At 44.1% G+C, this 16,209-nt stretch overlaps 1 protein-coding gene across 2 annotated transcripts in view; it reads right to left on the bottom strand.

Moving 5' to 3' along the window:
- The window catches only part of BCLAF3 (BCLAF1 and THRAP3 family member 3), a 29,514-nt gene extending 13,961 nt beyond the window's left edge, over positions 1–15,553 (bottom strand). Inside the window, exons 1-7 of one of the 2 annotated variants that reach the window (XM_032193491.1) lie at positions 15,515–15,553; positions 7,487–7,560; positions 4,931–5,509; positions 3,919–4,587; positions 1,530–1,708; positions 829–943; positions 566–629 (exon numbers count right to left, since the gene is read on the bottom strand). In XM_032193491.1, the coding sequence (XP_032049382.1) occupies positions 566–629; positions 829–943; positions 1,530–1,708; positions 3,919–4,587; positions 4,931–5,509; positions 7,487–7,527 (1,647 nt within the window). In that variant the 5' untranslated portion in view covers positions 7,528–7,560; positions 15,515–15,553. Of the gene's footprint in view, positions 1–565; positions 630–828; positions 944–1,529; positions 1,709–3,918; positions 4,588–4,930; positions 5,510–7,486; positions 7,561–15,185; positions 15,235–15,514 lie in introns of those variants that run through there. The other variant, XM_032193483.1, reaches the window with a different exon arrangement.
- Positions 15,554–16,209: the final 656 nt, after the last annotated feature.

The following is a 16,209-nucleotide window of genomic DNA, read 5'->3' as shown; positions in this document are numbered from 1 at the left end:
CTGCTGAGTTACCACAATAAAAAATATTCACAAATTCCAGTAAACCTTAATTAAGAATAGTAGATCTTAAATTGTATTTTCACATACTTGCACTATAGAAAAAAGGGGTAACTAAACCACAGAAAATATAGCTTAGAAGTGGAACATAAAATCCCATGTTCCTTGATAAACGCATTGGATAAAACAGCATTCTGAGGACTAATCTATATGTTGGACCAATCTAACATCTGGATAGAAGAACTGTCAATGGTTTTTCCATTTTTCCAACCTCAGATGGAAATTAGGATCTATATGTCAGTCACTTATTTCGTATTTATAGAATTCAAGGACAGAGAGGGGTTTGAGGAGCAGGGATAACCACCCTCCAGCTACTCTACATATTGGCATTTTACTCAGTGAACACATACTGGCACCTTTGTGGTATGTGTCAATATACTTGTGTGCATTTCTTTAAAAATAGTCAATTTCTGATAGTCTTAAGAGAATATAGAAGTGGCTTAAGGGGAAAAGCGTTACTTACATTTATCTAATTTTCACTTAACTGTCAAAAAAAATTAAATAGTACCTGAGGAGATTCTGATGGCACAGTTCGCTTGTTCTGAAGTTCTGCGAGAGACATGTCAATCCTCCTGGAACAGAGAAGTTACATAAGAACAAGCACCATCAGGATAAACAGCAAGATTGCTGTTAGCCAACTACAGGATTCTTTTCAGACTACGTATGGAAAATTTAAAGTCAGTTAAAAAACACTCGGGCTATATTGTGCAATGCCTCCTGAAGATTAACCACCTTAATGCAAATAAAGTAAGGCAGAAGCACACCAATTACCTGTGAATTTCTGGATCCAAACTTATTTTAGCTTCATTTGTATTTGGAATTGGTTTGTCCTGAATTTTTGAGAACCGTTCATGCAGAGTTATGTCACAAGATGCGAAATAATTTGCTGTGAAAAGATTAAACACAAGAATATTTCTTTGTACTACTTGAAGCGTTTAGCAGAAAATTGTATATTTTAAAAGATTAACTGTTAAAGATACAAACAACTTCCAAGATTAAATTTGAAACTATTTCCACTTGCAGTTTAAGACTCTCAAGCAGGAGATTAGGTCAGCCTGACTTAGACAACCCCCTTACTAAGGAAGATTAAACTGAAGAAAGTTGACTACTTATTACCTCTCTCATGGCAACTACTGGCATCCTTCAATAGCAGAGTTCCACACTGAACATGATGCAACTGTCTAGGAACTAATCTGAAAAAGTAAAGGAACTATACATAACTAGTAAGCTGTGATTACAATAAGCTTTTCCCCCCCTCTCTCTGTCATTCCTAAACAAGCAGTTTAATCTTAAGCACTTTCAAGAAATCCTTTCTACCTTAACGCTCCACAACAAGGCCTCTGTTAAGGACTGATACTTTCTTAACATCATGCTCCACGCGCCTACTTGATATCCTCAGCCTACGTTTGTAGGTTATACAGTAGTTATAAATACATAAAGGCATACATATAAACCCCCAGTATTACAGCCACCTTTAACTTGATGGATAATTGTGATTATTTCCTGAGTAAATTCTCTTGATGGGTCGTTTTCAACATTGCGTGTTACAGATTCCATGTGCTCAAACACCGGGTGGAAGTTCTCGTTTTTCCTGCCAACAGCAACCAGATCGTGTGACATCTGTCTCTCTGTAGTATGACTAGAAGCAGCCCTAAAATAAAAAAAAAAAAAAATGTAGATATTCACTTGAAGAGAATTCAATATTTGAAAACTTCAAACAAAAAAAGTAGAACAAAATAAAGAAGTTTGCTTTAGGAATAAGTGTCATGAAACAGAAATCTCATTTTGTTGCTTTGAATTTAAAAACAACCCAAAAATTGCAACTCTAAGGGCCATGAGGAAGGAAAGCTACAAAAATGAAAAAACAGCTATGACTACAGTCTTGGGAATCCTTGTTTCAAGAAGTATGCAATACAAAATTGGTAATTTTTAAATTTTATCTAGATTATTACATAAAATAGATAAATGAGGACTGATAGCCTTTTTAGTGTAATTCTGGGAGGCAAACTGTGTCTTTGTTTACAAAGAGCTACCAGACTGTTTTCAAGAACAGCTCACAGATGTCAAAACCACAGCATCTTTGATAACTGCATCACTTGAGCCTAGTCAAACATCTTTCCAGTGGCAGTGTGTAAACTTAAGAACGTGTTTAACGTCTTTTTTTTTTGGTCAGGTTTTACTCATTCTAAATATATTTATGCCTGAAATGGGTGCATTGCTTCCTAAGAGCTATTTTGACAAGGAAGCAAACGCTAAAATTTCTACTGCTTTATTTGCAACAAGAATGCTTGTCAGTTGTAAAGAATTTGAGGACTCAAACACTGCAGAATGGACAGTGAAGTCTTTGTCTTGAAGGTTTTATGTACAAAGTGATTAAGCACCTGTCTGTTCTGTACTTGAGAAGTAGGAGAGGAGAATTTCATGCAAAAATTGCATCAGAAACAGCCTCTAGCAGGTCCCAGAAGTCATCTATTCACCCCCAGTAACTGCATATGAGAGTGAATCCAAACAATCTCATTTTAGGCACTTGTCACAGATGATTTGAATTATCTGCCTTCTTGTGAGGTTTATAAAGAATCAGCTCAGTCATTTGATGTCACGTGTTTAAGTGCCTAAAGTACACAGCATGAATACTCCCAGTTATCAGCTTCTGCAGAATTAGTGTTTTAGCTTGCTGTATTTTTTTTAATTTTGGTTGCAAAACCAAATCTTCTACACAAAATAAACTGTAATCAATACTGTACTTTCTTCAGTCTGCAGAAAATAACCATGCCCACTGAATTACCACGTCCATTGTGCATGACTTTCGAGACCAGCAGCGAGAGAGTACTGCATACAGGAATCATCCTGTGGGCTTGCAACAGAAATCAGCAAGAATTCAGTTGTTTTCCTTACATTATCGTTTAGGAAGGTAAATGCATGTCTCAACAAAAATCCCTTTCCTTCCCTCAGTCTTTTATATTAGCCCCTTACATGCAGACAGTGACTTGTCTTTATAATTCTCAATTGCATTAGGTATTTCTGAAATAGTGAAAAAGGAAAAAAATATATATAGAGATGTTGTATCAGGGAAAAGAGGCAAAGTATTTTTAAAATGAAGGCTGATCAGCTTCCAAAAGGGATTACTGCCATTATCCAACATCTTTGCCTGTAACAGCAAGGCAACAAACCAGAAAACATCTAGACAAACCAAGCTGCTTACTCCACCACATATCCTCTACCTTGATTTTCATATTACCCCTTTTTCCCCCCCATTAAGCTGACAACAGCAATGCTAAGGGCAACCACAAGCACTACATACAAGACAGAAACATACTCTACTACTTTTCGGTTCCGATGCCTCAGCAGATTGCCACTTCATTCCTTATGATAATAAATAATAATCCAAAAATTTTCAAATTTTTGACAGCTTTATTGGACTTGATCTTGAACATCTGAATGCGTGACTGAGACTTATGCAATTTAAAAGTTACCTGGTTTTCAAAAGAAATGAAGAACTCCTCAGGTAGCCAAAAAAAATGCCATCACATTCCAGAACAGAGGACTAGGCATGTCTTTTTTTTTTTTTGTAATAATGTATTTGCTTACAATAAGCAACTTTTATTACAGTTTGTATCAGCCATATCTGCTCTTTCCACTCGCTACTACATCTCCATGAAATGAACTACTGTTTTATTTCTTAAATAGAAACAGGCTACGACCTTCCAGTCTGAGCAAGGCAACGTTTTAAACATAGTAAAATTAAAAAGGTACAACCTTAGTTCGTCCTTGTTACCTCCCAAGGAAACACTTGTTTCCTCTGATATTCACGAACTGTAAGCATACAGGAAGAAAGAACAACAGGTGAGGGGAAAGAAATACCTGTACTTTGTCACCATTTTCTTCATATCCACTTTGATTGTGAGATGTTCTCTCCTAGAGTTGACATCTGACATTTTCACATCTGAAACAGTGTGACTTGAATCATGCTGGCTACTGGAGGAATCTACTTTACTCCTGAGTTCCCCTTCTTTCCTTACTCTTTCCTTCTGCTTGTTTTTAAAGGGTCTCAGATCCACATCCATCTTGGAAGAGTTAACGCATGCATTGCAGCCCTTCTTTGAGCTATATTTAACGGGTACTTCAGCATGCCCTCCTTCTTCAGTCTGTCTCGCTCTTCCACCACTAAAGTAATCTAGCTCTTTGCTATTCCAGGCACCCTTAGAAGAACCGCATTTCTGGTCTTCCTGCTTCACATACTTCTGAGCTCTATCATCTGAGAAAGACTTTTCCCCATCTGGATGCCTGCGCCGTTTGTGACTGTATTCATAGGCTATCTTTGTGACAGAACCCTCCGAGTACTCCCTTTCGGCCGAGCGGTGAGACTGGGCACCCAGATTTCTTTGCTCCTCCTTTTCTTGGTAGGGTGGAAAAGAACGTTCTTGCTTCCACTTGGAATTTCTTGCTACTTCTCCACCGTCATACCTCTCCATTTCCTTAGCCCTTTTAGACGCGTGCCCATATTCTCTGTAATCGTGATCTTCAGGATACCTGTGTTGACATAAAGCAATTTACACTTGCACTAGAGAAGAAAGCGAGAACTTATATGTGAAGAATGTTGGACAGCAGAATGCGTGGCAAGTTAACCCAAAATCCCTCACGCCAAGGTACGGATGTGCAGGGGCTCTTAAGAGGGAAATAATATCCTTTCATACTCTAGCCATCAATACGATTTACTTAAAAGACAAATACTTCACTATTACCAGTCGCCCATAATTAAACTACAAAGTGGCAAACGTGTTTCAAGGTGGTTATCTTCAACTATAATGAAAACAGACTTTCACTTGAGGCTTTACACCACAATACCCAGGTTTTAATTATTTTATTCCTATACCTCTTCTGTAAAGAGCTCCTTGACGTAAATTCATCAGACACTCTTCTGGGTGACTGAACATACTTCTCTTCATGTAACCTCTGGTGCCTCAAGTCATCTTCATGCCATTTTCTTTCAAGTTTACATGAAGCCCCTAATGGTCTATGAAAAGGTTTCATTCCTTTTTCGTTTCCAGCGACGTTGTAGTGATCAAACATGTATCTGTCTTCTGTTCTGTGGTGGTAAAATGGCCGATCGTGCTCTTTATACGGCATTTCCGAGTATTTTGGTGGTAACTGGCATCTCCTATTGCCTTCAGTTCTTTCTGATGAATGTGGTCTGTAGGGTTTATGACCGTAAGCATCTTCCATGAGAATTCTCTTCAGGTTTGGCGAGGGTGATCTACGTTCATATATTCTCTGGTGGTTATTTCCATGAGGTGCAAATCTAGAATTGCTTAGTCCGTATTTTTCGTCATCTGTTCTCCAAGGCATAGGTTTCTTTGGGTCCTTACGAAAACTTTTATATTCACAGTCATAATTCATATGAGCATGCCTTTGCCTGTGGTGCTCTGGACTCCTAAATGCTGGAGATAAGGACCTAAAGCAAAAATAAATTTCACTTTAAGTAGTCCCATAAAACTGAATCAGCCTCTTAATGAGAACATCTATTCCCTAAGGATGTATAGTTCAGTACGCAGTTTTCATCAACTGGTAAGAAAATTCAAGAACATGACAAGATATTCAGTGTCATTTGTCCAGCTGGAATACCAAGCTTGCTTTCAACCCTGTTGAAATGTTTAATAGGAAGAAATACCCACCCGAAATATTGGTAAGTCAGTCATTTTCCTCTGCTGACATTTTTTCATTTAAAACTAAAATTAGTCTCATGTATATGAAGTTTCCACTACACTGAAAACAACTGTTACACATTTTCACACTTCTCAAGCATTCCCTATCTTTTTCAGTGCCAAGAGAAAAAAGGGGAATGGAAAAAAGCACATGAAGAAATGCAAAAAAGTTATAAAAAAAAAATGCCAACACACACATTTTTCAGGCTTTCTTATCATGCCAAGGGAAAAAAAAAAAGGTGTTAAAAACATTATAAAAATATTCTACTTCAAATGTCACACAGGTAGACATTTTCCTGCAGAAGAGACAAAGTTTGAGAAAGACTTTGGTCTTTTTGTGGATGCGTGTGCATGTGTACCTGTATATGCATGAACATATGCACTATTCTTGCAACTTCAGCAGCTGAACTGTTAATAGCAAAGATCCACTCAGTAGCACCCTTCTCACCTTTGAACTTTGACCTACAGTTACAAAAATGAAAGCAACTTAAGCATTTTTAGCCAAAATCTCCCTAAATAAAGAAAAGCGGCACAACCCAGTAGCAAGAGCCTGAAAGTAATCCCAGTCCAAAACCAGATCAGTGTATTTAATTATTCAATGTACACTCTCGAATAAAAAGATTGAGAAATGGAAGTTGAAAGAATTCAAGTCACTTTCTTTGTACATTTGCAATATGTGCACAATTTGGCATAACTATTTCCTCTGTTCCTGCAAACAGGTTCAAAGCCAGAGTGACAGATCTGCATAAAACTATAGCAGCTAACTACCACTCGCACCCATGCTGGCACCCCAAAATTTTCTTGGTTGTTCTGGTTAAGGCTTGCATTTTTACGAGAGCTCAGGAATTTTGTTCTGTCCTTTGCTCCAAGGACATATTGCCAATTATCAGTCTAGTACGGAAGTAGGTGGGATTTCTCTAAAAGATTATCTCTGTTATTCAAACTCCCTTTGTCACCCCAACCTAATTATTACATCTACTTCAAAAAAAAAAAGCAACCCAAAACCATCAAAACAAAGTAAGGTTTTGTATTACATACCAATAGGTTTTGAAAACTTCAGGTCATATTCCAGCCTTCTAGCTTTAACACCTCACATTCGCATTGCAAGTCCTTAAAACTAGGCAGGTAACTTAACTGCCTGAAGTTGGCTGGATGTGCTTCTGGTGCCTTATGTCAGTGACGCACGCTTCCGTGCCGGTGTTGAAAAACAAGGCCACTAACTCCCATGCTTTTATTCTGCCTTATGCTGCACGGCATATTTCACTGTGCTAAAGACCAATTAACTGATCAGCCCCAAAGGCTCAGAAAGCCTGAGGTATTTGAACAGAGCATTTTTAGCAATCGATCTTCTGGCCCTCCACTACGGACTAAGAGGAGGAACAGGAGCAAGCTAAAGACAGTGCGCCAGGTGGTGTTTGAGTAAAAATACATTTAACTATTTTGGTGCTTGAGTTCAGTACCTCAGGCAATTCCAAGTCTCAAAACATGCAAGTTGAAAAAGGCTCTTCACAAGAAGAAAACCTCAATATCTCCAGCTTAAAAAAATAGCAATAAAATTCTAATTTGGAAAAAAAGGTTGCAGAAACAGTTTGGGAAATCAATTATTATTTTGTAAAACATGATGTTCAGATTGCAGTTCACTTTTGCACAAGTTTTAAGTCTTCATTATAAAGCCCTATACAGAGCTACATTTCAGAACACAAATGGAGTTACAGATAAATATTTACCTTTGTTTCCATCGCGGTGATCTTGATCTAGACCTTGTCATCTTCTCTCATGTGTTTATATGAATTTCTTGAAGCTGTAAAAATGATAGAATTCACTCGTGTGACAACAGAATTCGCTACAGTTTGCAACAGGGACACTTGTTTTAACCAGCACAATATTAGATGCTTTAGGGCTGGGCTATGGCTTATTTTTAGCAAGTTTTATTTTTACTTCTAGCTCTCATCATAAAGCAAGTAACTTTTATCCTAATTACTGATCTTAGGAGGCAGTTTATTTTCATTATAAAGAATTTAAATATTTGGCCATTGCTCTCCCTTCTTTAATGCTGTTAACATTTAAAAACAGCAGCGAATAATCCCACAAGCTACAGCAACTGGAAATAATGCTGTATTTATTAGATGCACTGAATGCTACAGATGACAGACTGAGGAGAGACAGCCAGTTTTAAAATCAAATTTATAAGGATAAATGTTTTTTTTTTTTTCCCCCCATTATCATCCATACTGAACTACAAGTTTGTAATATACATCAATACTTTTCCATCATTACAGACCTCCTGTAAGCTTTAACTGCTCCATCAAGTGTTAACTTGTATCATCACATTTCACCCTAACAAAACCACGTATTAAAGATTAATTTCTACACTTCACTTGTTATACTACACTACGTAGACACACTGCTCTTGAATCCTGGAAGTAGTTTTGGGCATCCCTTCTCATAAAAGATACAGAGGAATGAGAAAGAGATCAGTACAATCTACCTGTCTTGCTCTTCTTAGCAAAAAGTTACCAGACACTTGGAAAACAAGTAATGAAAGGCTATCCAAGCTCACCAGTAAACGTGACTGGGGGATCAGCATGGAACAGTTATTCATTATTTAGCAAACAGGAGGATTAAAACGGGGTGAGGTTATCATCAGTTAGCTAGGTAAAAGTTGGAATTTGGACCACATACCCAAGCTTAAAACTCCTAATTACCACAAGAAATAAATGGATGCAAAAACAAATCCATCATCAGCTCTGAAATTAATGAACAACCAGTCGCTTGGAACTGGAAAAACATGCACAGGTCAGTGTCATTCTATACATGCTCTGGTATTTGCCATAAAAACTTGCTCACTGACCCTTGTGGAGGCAGAGAACTACCCTAGACTGGCCAACAAGGCCTTTTTGACACTCACAGGCACTCGGATCATTTCTCGTATAAAAATATTTTACCAGAACAACTGAAATTGAAAGGACAGGGAAAAAAACAACATGCTTTAAGGCTCGTAAGAAACACAGAGAAGTAGGCATGTGCCCACATGCCTGTTCTCTCCCACCCCACACTGATAGGTCAAATTAAATAGTAGGCCTTGCTATATCTTATTTTTGTCTGATTAGATCCTGGCTAGAACAGCACTACCTTAGAAGAGAACATACAGCCTGTTTCTGATGCCTCCCACCACAGATGGATGTTAGACAAACCATCCCTAACCCACTACATTTCAGGCTGATTCTGGAAACATTCACTTCCTACTCATAAACTGAGCATAATCTAACCAGACAATTTTTTGCAAGACGTAGTAATAGCACAGTTCTAGAAAAAAAAAAATCTAGGTTTTTTATTATTATTAAGTCTCATGTTCCGTTAGAGTATTTGCTCAGCAATGAGTCTTTCCCTGTGGCAAGGCATGAAGTTGTAAGTGCGAAGGGTTTTTTGGCTTCGCTATCTCTTGCAAAAGTACCCCAAAGACAATGTAATATTGGTTCCTTGAAATTTCAAATATGAAGGTAAGTATTGCCTCTTAGATCCTAAAGGCATGTATTTGAGGACTGTGCAGCATGAATGTACTTTAGACCCTTTGCTTACTCTGTAAGACTGTTACAGCCAAAGCTAAAAGATGCTCCAACACCAGTATTTGTATTAAATACTTTTCAAGAAGTGGTAATAGTGTGGCTGAAATAATTTCCTGTTTCTCACCAATTAAGACACACCCTATCAAACTGAGCAGAAACATGAACCCGTCAGAAACATGAAAAGACACCCCCAGCAACAGAGATACACGTCCCACAAGCTCTGAAGATTCATCGCTACTGTTTTTCCTTATAAGCTGACAGCTTTTAATATGCCAGAGTCCTGTTTTCTATCTTCCCTTCCGTTCTGAAGTTCATCCTTCATTTCAGAAGGAGCACGCAAACACCAAAAACACGCAGTGCCATTAAACCCCACCCAAAGCTTCACACAGAAACTAATATAATGCCAGGACATCATGCCACAAATCAATCAAGCTGGAAACAACAGAAGATTTCTTCTTCTTCCCAGTCCAGCTAAACAACCTCCCTAACAGCACGAGAAGTATTATGACAGCATGTCTAGGTCTCGCCTCCGGATAAACAAGATGACTCTAACTTTCAGCGAAGACACTCCTTTCCCCCAGTGGAAAGAAAGCGCTCACTTGTTTTATTGCACCTCCTAAGAAGTGACCCGGGATTATGAGATTTTCTCACAGCGAGGTTCAGAGCTGCAACACGCGGCACACGAAGGGAGCAGATGCTCAACCCCAAGCAAAACCCCCAGCGTAACACCAGAATCCACACAGTGCTCAATTCAGGTTTAAATCGCCTCACCTGGATCAGCAATACAGCTCCAAGCCAAAAGAAAGCTTTCCATAGGAAGGTACCAGGCACCAAGCCTGACTACTGCAGAATGATTTGAGCCATGTGGAGGCCCTACAGCCCCCACGTCAGCCATCCAGATGCGGCCCAAAGGCCAGCTCATTTTGTGCCAGAGATGCCAGGGCCTGCTGTACTCTGGATTCTGAATTTCACCGAGTCCTCCTATCGCTCTCTGTAGGATGCTGTCACTATGAAAGCGTGACAAAAACTTTTTTTTTTTTTTTAAAAACTGTGAAGCAAGATTCCCAGGTTCCCAGTGCTCCTCACATTTGTTGCATTCTGACAATAAGTGACTCATTGAAGGAGTTATCACTAACTGTGCTTAGATGGTTTTAACATTAATAGGAAACGCCACCTTTTCCTTGACTTTTAGAATGGAAATCTGACAGCTTCTCTCTCAGTAGAAACTGCCTTAAGCCTGCTGCCAGCTCCCCTTTGATTCTACCTTTTGGAAATCAACACTTTCTTGTAGTTTCAGTGACCCAGAGGAAGTATCTGTAGTGGGTTTACGTGGCAAGGTTTTGGTAGCAGGGGGCAGCGTCTGTGAGAAGGATCTAGAAGCTGCCCCATGTTTGGTAAGGGCCACATTGCTGACCAGAGCCGAGCCCAGAAGTGATGTTGTTTGTGCCTCTGTGAGAGCATATTAAAGACAGGGGAAAAAAAAAAAAAAAAAAAAAAAAAAACGAACTGTGCTACACAGCAGCTGGGAGCGTAAGAGGAGTGAGAAGCATCCCTGCAGCCCCCAGGTGAGTGCAGCCGGAGGGCAGGAGGTGCTCCAGGCAGGCAGCAGCAGTTCCCCTGCAGCCTGTGCAGGGAGAGGCCCCTGGTGGAGCAGGCTGTCCCCCTGCAGCCCATGGCTCCCACATGGAGCAGATCTCCACGCTGCAGCCCCCCCATGGGTGGAGGAGCCCCCGGTTGGAGCAGGTGGATGTGGCCTGGAGGAGGCTGCGGCCCATGGAGAGCCCCCGCAGGAGCAGGCCCCAGGCCACAGCTGCAGCCCGTGGAGAGGAGCCCACGCAGGAGCAGGGGGTCTGGGGGGAGCTGCTGCCCACCCGTGGGGGACCCGTGCTGGAGCAGTTTGCTCCTGGGGGATGGACCCCGTGGGACGGAGCCGTGTGGGAGCAGTGCTTGAAGAGCTGCTGCCTGTGGGCACCGCCGCAGGCTCAGTTCATCAAGGACTGCATCCCGTGGGTGGGACCCCACAGCACAGGGAACGAGAGTAACCGAGAAGGAGCGGCAGAGAAGAAGCGCTGTAGACTGACCATAACCCTCAATCCCCCGTTCCCCCACGCCACTCAGGGGGAGGAGGTGCTTTTGGTTTCTTTCCTTTGTTTCTTGCTTCTCTAGCTTGTTAGTAATAAGCAATAAATCTTACTACCTCCCTATGCTGAGTCTGTTTTGCCCGTCACAGTAATTCCTGTGTGATCTCCTCATCCTTATCTCAACCTTCAAGCCCTTTTCATCGTATTTTCTCCCCCATCCTCTTTGAGGAGTGGGAGTGAGAGAGCGGTTGTGGTGGAGCTCGGCCGCCCACTCGAGTAAAACCACCACAGTATCTTGAGAGAGATAACGTGAGAACAACCAGAAATCGTTTGGGGTACATCAGCCAGAACACACATTCTTTTGGAATGGTTATCAACTTTTAAGAACTTGCTTTTCTGAATGAAACCATCTCCAACCTCTTTGGTTTTCTCAGGCAGTAAACAAAAGAGTGACCACAATCATCTAGCTGAATGAAGGGGAATCGGAGCTCTGGCTAATGCAAACAGTCCCACACCAGTGAGCCCCAGCGAGCTAAAACCTTACAGACAGAACACAGCTGGAGTAGAAATTAACTCTTCTGTAAACAGACCACAAATGCACGGGCTGCTTTACATACTTCTGGATCCTTCCATCATCCACAATACAGATGACCGAAGAAACCCCACGCTGGAAAGGTGAAGAGCAATTTAAGGGAGACATCATCTCTTGTCCCTTTGTAAGGGACTGCCTGTCACTACAACTGCCTCCCAAACCTTTTACAAGAGGGAGGGCTAAGCAAATATTTCCTAAGTTGGGTCACACAGCAGTCACAGACAGACGCTGACCCTTGCTGCAAAACCTACCCAGATCACCATCCTTCCTCTCTGCTCTAGGAGCAAATGGGAACCTGCAAGCTTCTCATTTGACTATCTTCTAGGCTGGGATCAAGCAGAAACTGCAAGGGACGTGCCAGAGCATGCACTGCTGCGGTGCCTGTCAAGAGAGAAACCAGGGCCTGAGAGCCAACACCAAGACAGTCAAATACCTGCCAGAAATACAATCAAATTAGAAGTCCAGCGGCAATCCAGACAGTTTAAAGAGTGCAGTACAGAAAGCCATTTATCCTATCCTCTAACAAGCATAGGACTGACAACTTTTCTAGTAAGTTACAGGAACAGAGTCAGAGCTTGTCAGATGTGAACCCCACAGCTACTGCCCGAGCAGGACATCAGCCTTGTGTGCTCCTCTTGCCTGCTGGGCTTCCAGGCAAACAAGCTCCCTTGACACTGCCTGTGAAGAAGAAGCTGAGCTGACACACAGCCCTCCTCCCCCAGGCACTGCTGCACCACGTGCCTGGCCGAGGTGCTGGGTATGCACAACCAGCTCAAAACCTTATCTGCATAAACCTCACCTCCAACACCAAGTGCCCAGGGAAGAGCGTAAGAACAGACAGACATCTCCCAGCTGCAGCTTCATGCATCCTTCAGCTCTGTGCTTCCCAGATGGCTCAGGCACCACCACCACAAGCGCTGTGCTGGGCCACAGACACTTATTTTCCCCCAGTTTCTCTGCTGAACACCTCCAACGCCCAACCCCTGATTTGTACCTGCACACACAGACACCAGGGTGTCCCAAGCTGTACCTCAGCCAGGCTGCCTCTCACTCCCTGCCTCAGATCTCTCCCCACAAGTGAAGCCAGTGGCATGGGGACATCACAGCACTGGAACAGGCTGCCTAGAGAGGCTGTGGTCTCCTTCCCTGGAGATATTCAAGACCTGTCTGGACGCCTACCTGGGCAGCCTGCTCTGAGGAACCTGCTTTGGCAGGGGGGTTGGACCCGATGATCTTTCAAGGTCCCTTCCAACCCCTACAGTTCTGTGATTCACCACGTGCATGGGCAACTTGGGGATGGGGCAAAAAGGGACAAAAAAAAGGACAGCTCTGCCAGACCCTGGGGTAAGTCATGGCAGCAGCACACGTAGGGCATGCCGGTGCCACGAGCAGTCACACGTGCTGATTGAGGCAAATGAAACTTGGCTGAGGGATCTCTCAAGAGTTTACTTTTATAGGCAATGTATCTGATAACATATCTAGGCAGAAGACCTAGATACTGATTTCCACCTGCAGGCTTCACACAGGTTGATCCTTAGTATGGAGCTACGTTAACAGATGGCCGGGCCTCGTGCTAGTGCTGAAGCCATCCCATGCAAAATATTGTTCCCCTTCTACCCGCAAGGATGAAGACCTATTACTGGAAGCACAATCCCAGCTAAAGTTTAGAGGCTCATTAAGGAATATATGCATTGCAAGAAATTCCTTGAGATACAGAGGAAGTATTCCCCTGCCCCTGCGTATTTGAACAAAAGAATAAAAATAGCCGAGCAGATCTCACTGAGCATGTAACTTAAGCTCAGTGTGCTCTCATTTAAAACTAACCCATTTAATGACACTAATTAGCAGGCAATGCCTCACCTTTGTAGAAAAACAGATTACAATGCCTACTTGAAAAGACTGAGCCGGGTAAGTCTATAGCACATAATAAATTACGGATTTCAGTCTCAAATCAAAAGCAGCGTGGCCAGCAGGGTGAGGGAGGTGATTCCCCCCCTCTACTCTGCTCTCCTGAGACCCCACCTGGAGCCCTGCCTTCAGCTCTGGGGCCCCCAGCACAAGAAGGACATGGAAGCATTAGAACAAGCCCAGAGGAGGCCATAAGGATGATCAGAGGGCTGGAGCACCTCTCCTGTGGGGACAAGCTGGGGGAGTTGGGGTTGTTCTGCCTGGAGAAGAGAAGCCTCTGGGAAGGCCTTCCAGTACCTAAAGGGGGCTACAGGAAAGCTGGGGAGGGACTCGTGGTCAGGGGGTGTAGGGATAGGACAAGGAGTAATGGTTTTAAACTGAAAGAGGGTAGACTTATATTAGATATAAGGAGGAAATTCTTCACTCAGAGGGAGGTAAGGCCCTGGCACAGGCTGCCCAGAGAAGCTGTGGGTGCCCCATCCCTGGAGGTGCTCAAGGCCAGGCTGGATGGGGCTTTGGGCAGCCTGGGCTGGTGGGAGGTGTCCCTGCCCATGGTTGCAATTAGAGGGTCTGTAAGGTCCCTTCCAGCCCAAACCATTCTGTGATTCTGTAAGATAAATACCCATTTTACAAAGACAGCATGATCTATAACCATATTGGCTAGCCTTTGCTACAGGGCATTTTAGTACAGGTCTTTAACACGTGGCTGTGACAGAGCCTTAATTTTCACAGCACCATCCCCAGCCATTTCTGCCTACCAGGTCCTAAAGAGACGCCAGAAGCAGGTTAGAAATCCATACCTGCATTGTATTAATAGGTAAGCTAAAAAAAAAAAAAAAAAGTATTAACTTCTTGTCAATTGAATGCCATCCAACACGCACAGACCCTAACAGAGATCTTTGCTTTCTCGCCGTAAATCACGACAGGAGAAAAGCAAGAGCGATCCCCACGCTCAGAGCCACCAATGCCACCAGCAGGAGCCCTCCCGGGGCATCTCCTCCTGCCCCACGGAGCCGCTGCCACCCGGGGCAGGAGCGGGACGATGGGTGGGCACCCAGGAGGCAGGCGGCACCGCGATGGAGCCCACCTCATCTCATCTCATCTCACCTCACCATCTCCTCTCCTCTCTCCTCCCCGCAGGCGGCAGAAATACCAGTTATTTCGCCAAGGGCAGCCGTGGCGGAGGAGGGCACGGCCCCCCGTTGAGACAGCTGTTTACCACCAGGGCGTGTCGGCGAGGGAGAAGGGGGGGGGGGGGGGGGAGTTTCACGAACCTCACCTCAGCGGATTATAAAACACACCAGGAAAATCCCCACGGCTCCTCGGCAGCCCTGCGGAGCGGACAGGGGCAAAGACTTCACCACGCAGCCCTGCCCAGCCCTCCACCTTCCTCCCTCCTCCTCCTCCTCTTTCTGTCCCCAGCCCCAAACTTCACGGGCAGCCCCGCAGCCCCCGGCGATTTGAGGAGCCTTTGTCTCACCCCCCGCTCCCCCCCGGGCTCAGCTCAGCGCCCCCCTCCCTCTCTCCCTCCCTCCCTCCTCCCTCCCGCAGCCCCGCGGGGCCGGGCCCTGCCGGCCGCTGCCAGCACCGCGCCGCCCCGGCACTCACCGCCCGCCGAGCCCAGCCCGAGCCCAGCCCGGCCCCGGCCCCGGCCGCAGCCGCCGGGCCCCCAGCAGGTGCCCGGCCCCGAGCAGGCGGGGCGGGTCCCGGCGGCCCTGCGGCCGCTGCTGCTCCCCACGGGCGCGGCGGCGGAGAGAAAGGGCGGGCGGGGAGAGAGGAGGAGCGGGCGGCCCGGAAGGGGAGGGATGGGGAGGGGCGGCCCGCGGCCTCCCCGCCGCTTAAATCGGGGCCAGGCTGAGGCTGGGGGGCTGTCAGTGCCCTGCCTTGTTCATAACCTCAGTCCTTCAGTCCTTTCCGAAACAACTCAAACGCAAATGTCTCCTAATGTCTGGCCTGACGCTCCCCTTGTTGCAGCTTGAGGCCATTTCCCCTCATCTTCGACATACGTATACAATCATTCAGCTTTTAAAAGACCTCTCAGATCATCCAGTCCAACCTTTAACCTAGTGCTAAAGTCCACCTAACAGTCAGTTGTCACACGAAATAGTTCCCAGCGTCTTCAGCAAGATGCTTGGAAATTGTCATGTGAAAAGCATAACGTTATAGGATTGTTTTTACATTTGGTAGTAGTCTTCCCAGTTAAATGTGAGTGCAGAAGGCTCACGGAATCACAGAATCATTGTCTAGGTTGGAAGGGACCTCAAGATCGAGTCCAACCTCTGACCAAACAATACAGTCCAACA

Source organism: Aythya fuligula, chromosome 1 (genome assembly GCF_009819795.1).
Source record: "Aythya fuligula isolate bAytFul2 chromosome 1, bAytFul2.pri, whole genome shotgun sequence".
Classification (NCBI taxonomy): Eukaryota; Metazoa; Chordata; class Aves; order Anseriformes; family Anatidae; genus Aythya; species Aythya fuligula.
Note: the sequence above shows the minus strand (reverse complement) of the source record. Positions and strands in the feature narration are given on the sequence as shown.